At 38.7% G+C, this 13,814-nt stretch overlaps 1 protein-coding gene across 1 annotated transcript; it reads right to left on the reverse strand.

The window, feature by feature from the left end:
• Positions 1-852: 852 nt before the first annotated feature.
• On the reverse strand, positions 853-2,096 carry LOC143925343 (olfactory receptor 5B12-like). The gene has a single exon (XM_077449917.1). The coding sequence runs from the start codon at positions 1,881-1,883 to the stop codon at positions 951-953; it is 933 nt and encodes a 310-aa protein (XP_077306043.1). The 5' UTR covers positions 1,884-2,096; the 3' UTR covers positions 853-950.
• Positions 2,097-13,814: the final 11,718 nt, after the last annotated feature.

A 13,814-nucleotide genomic window follows, 5' to 3' on the forward strand; every position in this document is an offset into this window, starting at 1 on the left:
TTATATACATGGTATTGTCTTAAAAATTGTTTGGGGACCTGGATCCTGCCCCAGGGGACATGAATCAATGCAAAAAAAAAGTTTTAAAAGCGGAAGTTTTTTCGGGAGCAGTGATTTTAATAATGATTAAAGTGAAACAATAAAAGTGTAATATTCATTTAAATTTCATAGCTGGAGGGTGTCTATAGTATGCCTGTAAAGGGGCGCATGTTTCCCATGCTTAGAACAGGAAAATTACATTTCTAAAGGAAAAAAAGTCATTTAAAAGTTCTCGCGGCTATAATGAATTGTCGGTTCTGGCAATACACATAAAAGTTCATTGTTAAAAATGGCATGGGATTCCCCCACAGGGGAACCCTGCATCAAAATTAAAAAAAAAAAATGTGTGGTGGTCCCCCCAAATTCCATACCAGGCCCTTCCGGTCTGGTATGGATATTAAGGGTATTAAGGATATTTTTGGGGGGGCCCCACACCATTTTTTTTTTAATTTTGGCACGGGGTTCATCTTAAAATCCATACATGACCTGAAGGGTCTGGTATGGATTTGTCTGGTATGGATTTTGAGGGGGACCCCATACATTTTTTTTTTTTAATTTTGGTTCAGTGTTCCCCTGTGGGGGATCCCATGCTGCTTTCATCAATGAACTTTTATGCGTATTGCCGGGACCGACAATTAATTATAGCCGCAAGTACTTTTGAATGATCAAAATAAAAAAAATGATAAAAATGTTATTTGGGTGCAATTCTGCATGACCGCTCAATTGTCATGCAAAGTGCGACAGCGCCGAAAGCTGAAAATCGGCCAGTAGGCAAGTGGGTAAACAAATCCTTATTCTATCCAAAACAAAAAAAAAAGAATTCTGATTAGTGATGCACATTAAAATAAACAGCTGCTCAATGGATTTCTTATTCAGATCATGAAAAGGTTCTTCTATATCTTTCTATGTCTCTATTTTCGTGGGGGGATCTTCCTGAGAACACTTTGAAATGCTGTTCTAAAATCCTGGTTCCTCAGGCTGTAAATGAGAGGATTTAGAAGAGGAGTGATCACAGTATAAAAGACGGACGCAATTTTGTCACCAGAAAAATAATGACTAGAATTTGGCCAAAAATAATTAAACATAACAGAGCCATAAAATACAAGCACCACTGTCAGGTGAGAGGTACAAGTAGAGAAGACTTTACTTCTATTGCCCTTAGCTTGGATTTTAAGAACAGTTGTGAATATATAGACATAGGAGAGGATGGTCAGTATTAGAGATCCACCTCCAAGTAAGCTAACTGACAAAAAAGTAAGCAAAATATTAATGTAGCTTTTACTGCAGGAGATCCGAAACAATTGTGGAAGGTCACATACAAAGCTTTCTATAATATCTGATTCACAAAATGTTAAACTGTAGGCTAGAAGTGTATGAACTAAAGAATTGGTAACGCTGAGGCACCACACAATGGACACCAACTGTACACACACTTTCCAATTCATGATGTGTAAGTAATGTAATGGCTGACAAATGGCGGTATATCTGTCATAGGACATGACAGTCAACAAAAAAGCCTCACATCCCATGAAGGATATAAAGAAGAAGACTTGGGTTATACAAGCCTTTATGGAAATTTTTCTTGTCTTGGTGTGAAGGTCAAATAACATGCGTGGAGCGGTGACGGAGGAATAACAGAGGTCCAAACTGGCCAGGTTCCCAAGGAAGAAATACATAGGAACGTGGAGGTGAGAGTCGGTGACTATGAGGGAGATAATCAACAAATTCCAGATGAATGTCAGAAGGTAGATGAGAAGGAAGAAGAGAAAGAGAGGGAGCTGAAGAGCCGGAAGGTCAGACATTCCGGAGAGGAACAATTCATTCAAAATTGTCTGATTTCTCATTCCAATTTTTACCTACTTTTTTGATAAGGAGAAAAGATAAAACTATTAATCAAACGAATCATCCAATATGCTACAAAACTTTAAAAAAAACGTAGATAAAGCTTTCTCTAAATTGTAAATTGGTTTTCTTTATATTTGTAAAAATAATACAGAAAACCTATCAATAAAATATAACTGACTTTTTCCTGGAATTTAAAGTATGACTTGATGTGTGACAATTTAAAATATTGAATATATAAATATTGACTAGAGAACTTCTATTTAACGGTTTCTTGATACTGTCAGATGTTAAATGTTATAATTCTTCACCAAAATATTCAGATATTTGCTATAAGATGGATGTATTGAGCAGACTGTAATATCCATTGTCCTTCATCCTAGAGACCAAGAAAAGTCACGTATTCCTGCCATATCAGAAACCAAAAATATGAATTAACTTTTTTATTTAACATTTTTATTGCATTTTTAAACAATAAGATAAGACAGATATTTTATACGATCTCTCCCAGAAATGCTTTAAAAACTACATATCACACCCCTTGCAGTATATTAATTCACTACCAATTAACACCTTTACCAAACTTAAATTTATTACTTACATCTTCCATTATCCAACTAGGGCAACCATCCAACAGTCATTCCACAAGGAGTGAAAAAACAAACAAACACAAAATAAAAAAAATAAAAAATCCATGGTTCTTCTGCACTAATGCCGTGTACACACGAGCGGAATGTCTGACAGATAAAGTCAGACGGAATCTATTCATCGTATATTCCGATCGTGTGTAGGCCTCATCTGACTTTTTTTTTTTTTCGAAAATTCTGATGGACCTAGAAAGACAACATGTTCTAAATATTTCTGATGGAACCAAATCCTATTGGGAAAAAACATTCGCCTGTATGCTGCCAAAAACGACGCATGCTCTGAAGCAAGTACGAGACGGAAGCTATTGGCTACTGGCTATTGAACTTCCTTTTTCTAGTCTCGTTGTACGTGTTGTGATTGTGTGTACGCAGGACAATTTCAGCGGAATTCCGTCGGAACGCCGTCGGAAAAACCTTCAGAGTTTATTTTCCGATGGGAAAACCGGTCGTGTGTACAGGGCATAAGAGAAGTGCCCACTGCCTGATGCAGTATTCCCCCTATGCATATTCAATCCCATTACACAGCTCTCTAAATTTAAAGGAGGAATAGAAGGATCTCCAGGGAGACCACACTTCTGCAAAATTTGGCACAGTTATCATGTAGGACGGCTGATAATTCCTTCAGTCTTTGTAGACATTGCATTTCATCCACCCACTCCCTCAAAGTAGGCTGAGAAGATGACATCCGGTGTTTTGTCATTACTGCTCTCACAGCCAGCAAACAAAAGTAAAAGACCTCCTCAGCATCTTATTAATGACCAGAGATAATAGAAAATAATGCTATTTGAGGAAATGACACAAAGGTTAAAACATTTCATAGGTTATATTAATTTTTATTTTCATCAATCAAAGAAACATCTGAGTGTACAATGTGTACAGAGTGAGAACAGACTCGTATTTATCAGCTTGTACATAAAATTAAATGTGACTCCTTACCTGCCCTGTATCTAAGAAAAAAGAAACAAAAAAAAAAACATTATCTGAAATAAGACCAAATATATCAGAGTGTTATGTATTAAGAAAAAGTGTAGTTGTAAAAAAAAAAGAAAAAAAAATCTGTTTTGATACAAAACAAAAAAAAAAAGAATAAATCAATTAGGTTGAGCTCAGTTTTACGAATGAAATAATGCCTAAAAATGATGATCCTTGTAAAACGAAAAAGAAAAACTATTCTTTATCTGTTTTTTTCTATACATACATATATGCAAAACCAAATCAGTGATACTTCAAACCCAGAAAACAACCAGATGAAATATAAAAAAAAGACGTTAAATAAAATATTCCATTGATTATTCATACAGTATTTCCATAATAAAAAGAAACACAGCAACATACAATGTGTAGAGAGTGAAAAATATATCATTTGAATCAGCTTGCACTTATAATAAAATTTGGCTCTTTACCTGCCCTGTATAAAAAAAAAAAAAAGACTTATTACCTGAATTGAGACACAATAAATATATTTGTTTAGAGTGTTGTGTATTATAAAAGAGTTTAGCTGTAAGGAAAAAACATTTTTTTTTGTTTTTGTTCTACACAGACATGTATGCAAAACAATAAAACAATAAAAAAAGAAAGAAAAAAAAAAGAACTTAGGTTGAAGTTTTACAAATGAAAAAATGACTGAAAATTGCCATCCCTGTAAAAAACTCAAAATGAAGGAAAAATACCTGTGAATCACCAGACTGGTAAAATGGACAATTTTCTTTGTTTTTGCCCCCTGGCAGAAGTAAATTCTGATAGAAGAGGGGTGAGGGGAGTCTCCTCTGGAAGCGTCAGTTCAGTGGTAAAAATCTGATGGAGAGATTTGGCCGAGGAAAGTTAAATGAAAATAACAGACGATGTATGTGACATTTCTGGTCACAATTCCATTCTCCACATATCCACATATTTATAATACAGAAATCTCCCCTGATATCTCCGGACCACACAGGGGTATAGATTGTCTCTGGATTCATCTGAGATTAATATAAAACATGGATCCTCTGGAAGATGAAAATCAAGCATCATTTCAATTAATTTATCCCTCAATGACACACTCCTTGGGCTTTTAGAAATAAATAACTGCTATTAGATTTTCCAATCTTTACCCTTTCATCTCTTATTTTACTAACAAATGTTTATATGCTTTATAGTTATATGACTTTAAAATGAGAAGTTGTAGTGATGGAAAGAATCAACAATAAAATGTCGTTAATTCAGCAATTCACAAAAAAAAATATATATATATATATATATATATATATATATATATATATATATATATATATATATATATATATATATATATATATATATATATAGATAGATAGATAGATAGATAGATAGATAGATAGATAGATAGATAGATAGATAGAATTTGTAAAAATGTAGAAAAATTGTAGAAAAATCCAAGAATAATGAGGGGTTTAAGACATTTTAGGAAGGCTTTTTCACCAGCGGCCCCCACATAAAATTTAAATTTTTTTTTTTTAAATATACAGTGATGTAAATTATTGTCCTAAATTTCAAATAATTATTTCAAATAATGAAATGATATGTTTATTTTTATTTTAGTAAAACTTCTGAAAAAGAGCTGAGAACTTGCCCAAAGCCAAACTGTAACTAGAAAAAACTACTAAAAAACTTTGAAAGTTATGATGGTGTTACCGTATTTTCATTCTTTTGAATAGACTTCTTTTTTTTTTTTTTTTTTTACACATGTGATATATAGGGTCATCACTACACACTGAATACAAAACACCGTGAAGTATGCACACAATATGTACACTCTCAGATGTATTCCTTGACTGGTCTTCAGGTCTTTATTTTTGGTGTCCCAACAATACTGGAAGATTATTCAAAATGTATTGCCAGATTAATTTATTTTATTGTGTGTTAATCCTCAATCTGTTAATGCCAATTCTTTAGATTTGTGGTTATATATAAATTATTGAGGTGAAGGGACTTTTTTAAATTAGAGGTTTTAAAAATTTATGAAACCCTTTGTTGTGAGTCTTCTGGGACCTTGAAGAAGGGGACATACCCCAAAAGCTTGTCCTGAAAAATTGTATGTGCAAATAAAAATAAAAAAATCACAGACAGTACTTAATTGTCTCTGTTGCAAGTGCAATAGAGCTACAATCACCTCAAGCGTTGTGAGTCTTCTGAAATTGTGAATATCATACATGCATTTAATTAAAACATTTTTTTTGAAGGAGATGTTTGGGTTTGTAGTTATATATATATATATATATATATATATATATATATATATATATATATATATATATATAAACAGTATAAATACACACACATTTATATTATGCATTTTACTCATAATTCTGGTATACATTTTAAGGGGAACCCTGTATCAAAACTTTAAAAGCATGGTGTGGGGTCCACCCCATAATTCATACCAGACCCTTTAACGAGCATGAAATCCGTCAGGCCAAGAAAGGGGGGGAGGAGCAAGCCTCCCCTTCTGAACCATACTTGGCCGCATGCCCTCAACATGGAAGGGGGGAGTTTTGGGGCAGAGGGTCTCCCCCCTCCAAAGCACATGTTGATGGGGTCAAGGGCCTCTTCCCCCAACCCTGGTCCAGTCGTTGTGGGGTTTGGGGTTGACTTATCAGAATCTGGAAGCCCCCTTTAACAAGGGGGCCCCCAGATCTCAGCCCCCTCTATGTGAATGTGTGTATGGATTGGGGATGGATTTTGTTAACATTTTCAGCTGTCAGTGGGGAAGCCCATGGTTGTTAAGGGTGTGCATCAGCCGACATCCTGGACCACTCCTTAACAACCAGCTATTCTTCACACAGATTGAATCGGTCGACCATTTTTCAACCAATGCGAATTCATATAGTTCCAAAAATTTGGAAATTCTTAGAAAACAAATAGACAATAAGAAACGTAATGAATTTCAACAAAATGTATCCTAATCTCGAACTAATCAAAAATTAATCTAAATTTAGATTCAGACAGAAACAAATTGCACATGTCTAGCGGCGATCAACTTACAAAATCAACATTGTCACTATACTGGAATCTGATGACTGGCTTGCACAATTGGCTGGTATGATCACTTATTCCATCTTTACCACCTCAGTTCATTTAGCCTATTGTGCCTATTAGACCTCTAAAGCTGCATTCACACCTGAGCGTAACTTTTTCAGGTGTTTTTGAGGGCATTTTTCTGGCATTTTTCAGGCCTTTTTTTTTCTGAGCGTTTTTGCTGCGTCTTTGCACAGGTCAAAATGTCACCAATGGAAAAAGCAGAAAAACGCCTGCAATCTGCCTAAAAATTAGCTCATGTACTTTTTTGAGAGACAGGCGTTTTGCTTCAAGCGACAGAACGCTCAGATGTGAACAGTGACCATATAAATGAATGGGATTTTGCTTGTTGGGCGCTTTGAAACTTTTTGAGATGAGTGTTTTACGAGCGTTTTATGAGCTGAATACGCTCAGGTGTGACTGCAGCCTTAGGGTGAACTGCTAATAATACTTCACAAGCAGAGCTTTTTAAATTGTGGACTGTTCTTGTTTTTTTAATAAACTTTTTTTTGTATGGATTCTATGCCTTTGGATTATATACCTATAGTATATGGTTGTTTGCATACAACCGAGGACTAAGTGTACATTAGCACCATCTTGTGGTCTCTAATCCCAAGTGCTTCTAGTTGACGATTTATCTGTTTGCTCTGCTACTCCAAGTGGTTATTACTACTCCAAAAGTTATAGCATTTACAAAATAGGGGATAGTTTTATGCCATTTTTATTAATAATTTTTTTTTTACTAGTAATGGCGGCGATCAACGATTTTTATTGTGACTGCGACATTATGGCGGACACATCGGACATTTTTGACACATTTTTGGGACCATTGTCATTCAGCAATCAGTGCTATACAAATGCAGTGATTCCTGTGTAAATGACACTGGCAGTGAAGGGGTTAACCAGTGGGTGGCAGTGTAGGGGTTAAGTGTTCCTAGGGGCGTGTTACTAACTGTGGGGGGCTGGGCTTTCTTTTAGTGAACACTGATCTCTGCTCCAATCACATGGAGCAGAGATCAGCATCACTTGTTGCTAGGCAGAACTGGGAGATGCTGTTTACAACAGCATCTCCTAGTTCAGCTGCCCTGTGAGATGATCGCGGGTATGCCCGCAGCGATCGAGTCAGACTCACGGGGGTCCTGACCGACACACGAGCGCGCCTCCGGTGGCGCGCTCGCGATGTCAGGGCAGCAAATTTAAAGGGACATATAAATACGCCCATTTGCCTGCCCGTGCCATTCTGCCGACGTACATCGGCGTGCGCCGGTTGGGAAGTGGTTAATGGCAGCTGGGATTATTGTTTTTTTTTTTATTCCAATTCATCATATGCCCATGTTCTTCTGCTGCCATGGTCAAGCATAGATATGAGAATATAATGCATTTCATTCATTTCAACAACAATACACTCTGTCGCCCTTGGTGTGACACTGAATATGATCGGATCCATAAAATTCGGCCCCTTGTAAATTACCTGTCCTAGAAATTTGCAGATGTGTATACACCCCCAAAAAAATTTGCATAAATGAGTCCATCGTTAATTTTTTTGGGCCGCCTTGCATTCAAGCGGTATCTCCCCAGCAAGCGTGCCTGATATGGGGTCAAACAGTTCAATCTCTGTGAGAGGACAACAGGCTATACATATCATTTTAGAATTTGTGAGGGGAAGGACAGACATGTGGAGCCCCTTGGATGGCCAGAATACATGGGGAGTAGTGGCAAGATAGCCTGCAACTTGGTGTCATCCTTTTTGCCTATGGGGCACCACTTGTATGTGGACAACTTCCCTACAAGCGTACCACTATTTAGACACTTATTCGATATTGGAATTGTCTACTGTGGTTCTGTGTGACCTAATATGGGCTTGCAAATACCTAACTTAGAAACGGGGAGAAAGCCTGCTTGAGAAATTATGAATTACTTGCAGTGAAGTGTGGAAGGAAAAAACGGGATGTTTTCTTCCTGTCTTCCATTCATGCAGATACGACAGTCCAAATTTGCATGGTATCTTCTGTTGTTGAGAAGCCTCTCTGTGTCCACGACTATAACCTTAACATGGGAGGTGTGGATTTTAATGACCAGATGATGAAGACGTTCTTAATTTCCCGCAAAGCCAAAAAGTGGTACAAAAAGGTGGCTGTATATTTATTTTAATTGGCTCTGTGCAATGCCTTTGTACATTATAAAAAAAAAAACTAAGTAAATAATATAAAAATAAATTAAAGTGCCCCCATATCACCACAAATGTCAGATCGAGGGCAGTAATTCTAGCACTAGACCTCTTGTGTAGATCTAAAGTTGTAACCTGTAAGGGCTTTTAAAGCATCACCTAAAAAAGTTTGTTGCCATTGCATAGGCATGTGCAAACAAAACAAAATTAATTTTTTGCTACATTTTTCAAAACCTTGTGGCGAAAAATTAGATCTGCAAAATACTCACAGATTATTATTATTATTATACACAATTGATATAGTGCCAACAGTTTATGCAGCGCTTTACAATGTATGGGGGGGGGGGGGCAACACAATTACAGTACAGTTCAATACAAAAGGTACAGGAGGGCCCTGTAGAGCTTACATTCTGAAGGGAGGAGGGGGTGGTACAAAAGGTAATAGCTGCAGAGAATGATTTGATGTGGGTGGCTCGGGGACAGGTAGGTGGGTGTGGGATAGGCTTCCCTGAATAAATGAGTTTTCATGGAACTCTTAAAGGTGGACAGGGTAGGGGCTGATTGGACAGACTGGGGCAGGGAGTTCCAGAGGATGGGAGAGGCTCTAGACTAGTCTTGAAGGCGAGCATGGGAGGAGGTAACAAGGGAGCTAGAAAGCAGGAGGTCCTGGGAGGAGCGGAGGGGACGATTTGGGCAATATCTGCAGATGAGGTTGGTGATGTAGATGGGGGGCGAGGTTGTGGATGGCTTTGTAAGTTATGGTTAGCATTTTGAATTTTACACGGTGGGGGAGGGGAAGCCAGTGAAGGTACACGGTGGGGGAGGGGAAGCCAGTGAAGGGATTGGCAAAGACGGGCGGCAGTCATGGATCGATTAGTGAGGTGTATTAGTCTAGCAGCAGCATTCATAATAGACTGAAGGGGGTAGGAGTCTGCTTAAGGGTAGGTCATTAAGGAGAGAGTTGCAGTAGTCAAGGTGGGAAATAATCGCGGAGTGAATGAGTTGCTTTTTGGCATCATTAGTCAGGAAGGGTCGGATTCTGGAGATGTTGCAGAGGTGAAAGCGGCAGGATTTAGCCAGTGATTGGATATGGGGGCTGAAGGAGAGGTCAGAGTCAAGGATTACACCCAGGACCCTGGCATGAGTGGAGGGACCAATGGTTGTGTTGTTGTTATTAATGGTGAAGTCACGGGGTGGGGGGTGGACCGTGAAGGAGGAAATATAATAAGCTCAGTTTTAGAAAGATTGAGTTTGAGGAAGTGGTGTGACATCCATACTGATATGTCATTCAGTAAGTTTGAGATCGGTGAGGAGATTGAGGGGGTGAGTTGAGGAGTGGAGAGATAGATCTGGGTGTCTGGGTGTAGAGGTGGTATTGGAAGCCATGGGAGGTTATCAACTGGCCCAGGGAAGAGGTATAGAGCAAGAATAGGAGGGGCCCAAGGATGGGGTACAGTGGGGCCCAAGGACTTGGGGTACAGTGTGTCTCCTTGTGTAACTTTATTGTGGAGAATACCTTATTTATAGTGGTGCTGGGTGCTCACGTGACCCGCCAGAGCTGCACATTATATAATCTTTTTACAAAACGGATTACATGATTTTACAAGGGCTTTAACTAGGGCTTATTTTCGGGGTAGGGCTTATGTTGCAGCCATCCCAGAAACTCACACTAGGTCTTATTTTCCGGGTAGGGCTTAATTTTAGGGAAACACAGTAGTAAGGAAGTGAAATTAGGAAATAACGGCCTTTAAAAGCTGGCTAGACTGCCAAAAAGTCTCACATGTGTAATCCCCATACTCAGGAGAAGCAGCAGAATGTTTTTTTGGGGTGTAATTCTTCATATACTCATGGCATGTGTGAGAAATATCTTATTAAAGTAACAACTTTGGTAAAAAAAAAATCTTCATGCACTCAAAATGCCTCTCAGCAAATACCTTTGAGTGTCTACTTTCCAAAAAAGAGGTAATTTGGGGGATGTTTGTACTATTCTGGCATTTTAGGACCATTGAAACTGTGATAGGTAGTGCGGAAGCGACATGATGAAACACACCCATTGAAAGTCCGAAAGGCATGTACTGGCCATTGGGACTACCGGGAGTTTCCCGGTGGGCCGATGGCTTATTGGGCTGGTCAGGTGCAGTCCTGGAGCCGCTCCTTTCTGACGGTGAGTGATCGCGATTTCACTCCTGTCACCACAGAGCAGCTGCCGACACTTGCTGGAGATAAGATTAGACTTTCTGCTCCCTCCAGCCTGCAGGGAGAGATAGACAGCTGACAGACTTTCCTCCCTCTCTCCCCTGTTCACTTCTCACTTACCACATGACTGGAGAGAAGAACGAGATGCTGCCTTCAGAACTGTGACTACACGTGGCAGGGGGAGGAGAGGGAGGACACTCTGATGTAAGGGGGTGCTGATGGGGACACTCTGATGTGAAGGGGGCTGCTGATGGGTACACTCTAATGTAAGGGCACTGCTGATGGGCACACTGATGTAAGGGGACTGCTGATGGGGACACTGATGTAAGGGGACTGCTGATGGGGACACTGATTTAAGGGGGCTGCTGATGGGGACACACTGATGTAAGGGGGCTGCTGATGGGGACACTCTGATGTGAAAGGGACTGCTAAGGGGGACACACTGATGTGAAGGGGGCTGCTGATGGGGACACTCTAATGTAAGGGAACTGCTGATGGACACACTGATGTAAGGGGGGCTGCTGATGGGGACACTGATGTAAGGGGACTGCTGATGGGGACACTGATGTAAGGGGGCTTCTGATGGGCACACACTGATGTAAGGGGGCTGCTGATGTGGACACTCTGATGTAAGGGGATTGCTGATGGGAACACTGATGTAAGAGGGCAGCTGATGGGGGCACTGATGTAAGGGGACTGCTGATAGGGACACTCTGATATAAGGGGGTGCTGTTGGGGACACTGATGTAAGGGCGCTGCTGATGGGGACACTCTGATGTAAGGGGGTGCTGATGGGGACTCTTTGATGCAAGGGGGTGCTGTTGGGGACACTCTGATGTAAGAGGGACACTGTTGAGGACACTCTGATGTAAGGGGGACATTGTTGGAGACACTCTGATCTAAGGGGGTGCTGATGGGGACACTCTGATGCAATGGGGTGCTGTTGGGGACACTCTTATGTAAAGAGGACACTGTTTTGGACACTCTGGTGTAAGGGGGACACTGTTGGGGACACTCTGATGAAAGGGGGCTGCTGATGAGGACACTGATGTAAGGGGACTGCTAATGGAGACACTAATGAAATGGGGCTGCTGATGGGTGCACTGATTCAAAGGGGCTGCTGATGGGGACACTGATGTAAGGGGGCTGCTTATGGGGACACTCTGATGTAAGGGGGTGCTTTTGGGGACACTGGTGTAAGGGGACTGCTTATGGGGACACTCTGATGTAAGGGGACACTGTTGAGGACACTTTTATGTAAGGGGGACACTGTTAGAGACACTCTGATGTAAGGGGGTGCTGATGGGGATACTCTGATGCAAGGAGTGCTGCTGAGGACACTCTGATGTAAGGGAGACACTGTTGGGGACACTCTTATGTAAGGGGAACACTGTTGGGGACACGTTGATGTAAGGAGGACACTGTTGGGGACACTCTGATGTGAGCGGGACACTTTTGGGGACACTCTGATGTAAGGGGGACACTGTTGGGGACACGCTGATGTAAGGGGGCTGCTGATGGGGACACTGATGTAAGGGGACTGCTGATGGAGACAATGATGTAAGGGGACTGCTGATGGAGACACTGATGTAAGGGAACTGCTAATGGGAACATTCTAATGTAAGCAAGAAAAAAGGAAAATCCCCTCCATAGGATGGGACTTTAAAGGCAACACAAAAAATTACAAAGTAAATACAAATTAATTAATTAAACAATATACAAACATATAAATATTCAAATTACAAAATCATACAGATTTATCAAAAACCAATAGCAAAATTGGATAAAACTCAATATTGTATTCCCACGTAGTCCAATCAGCCCAACGCGTTTCGGGACTAGGTCCCTTCGTCAGGGGCAACAATTGGATGGGCTCACTGTATGAGATCAAAAAAATACATATTACATTTAATTTACATTTGTTTTTGTTTTTTTGTTTTTTTCAGGTAATTCGTTATGAAAACAAACAATTTGTTATTTTAAATAAATTTGGAAATTCCAAAATTCCGAAATTTGAAAAATGCAGAAATTTGGAAATTTGAAAATCTGAAAAATAGAACCCAATTCAAAAAATTTGAAAAAAAAAATCTGAAAATTTGAAAATCTGAAAAAATAACTAACTAATTAATAATAATTAACTATTAAATTATAGATATTGGAATTTACTTTTAAAATTGACTGTTAGTGAATGTAATGAATACAAATTTATCCAACATTACAAATTATCTGAAATAATAAATGCTGCCTCTAAATAAATGGAAGATAATAAATTAATAATAATAAATAATTATTAATTATTATTAATTTTTTACATTCCATTCGTTTAGATGAACCATTCATTATTTTGGATTAATTTGTAAACTTTGGATAAATTTGTATTCATTACTTTCACTAACAAAAAATTTTGAAAGGAATTCCAATACCTATAATTTAAACGTTAATACAATGTAATATTAGTTAATTATTATTTCAGATTTTAGAATTTTCAGGTTTTCTAATTTTTGTTCTTATTTTGGAATTTGTGTCACCATTATTTTATCATACAAAAAATGTTTCCCATATTTTTTTTATATTTACAGATTTGCTCTGGGCAATTTCCCTGTCTATTTTTTTTTCATATTTTGATGGAAAATAAAAATACTCTCACAAAGTATAATATGCAAATAACATTTTATGAAGACTATTTTTTTTTTAGTTATTGAGATTTCTGTAATAATCTTTATCACTATAATTGTGACAAAATACTGAAAAATTTCAACCCCTGGGGGGATTAATGCTCCTCAGATTTCTCCATTCTTGACCTTTTCTGTATATTTTCTTTCAATGTGTTTCCATGTTTGGTTAGTTTTTTTTACTTCTAAAGACTTCTTATTGTCACTTTCTTTCAGCAT

The sequence above is a fragment of the Lithobates pipiens genome, unplaced genomic scaffold (assembly GCF_037356315.1).
Source record: "Lithobates pipiens isolate NorthernLeopardFrog02 unplaced genomic scaffold, aLitPip1_a1.2 Scaffold_22, whole genome shotgun sequence".
Lineage (NCBI taxonomy): Eukaryota > Metazoa > Chordata > Amphibia > Anura > Ranidae > Lithobates > Lithobates pipiens.

Excerpts from the sequence above, each read along its gene's own strand:
- LOC143925343 (XM_077449917.1), bottom strand. The coding sequence starts at position 1,883 with ATGAGAAATCAGACAATTTTGAATGAATTGTTCCTCTCCGGAATGTCT.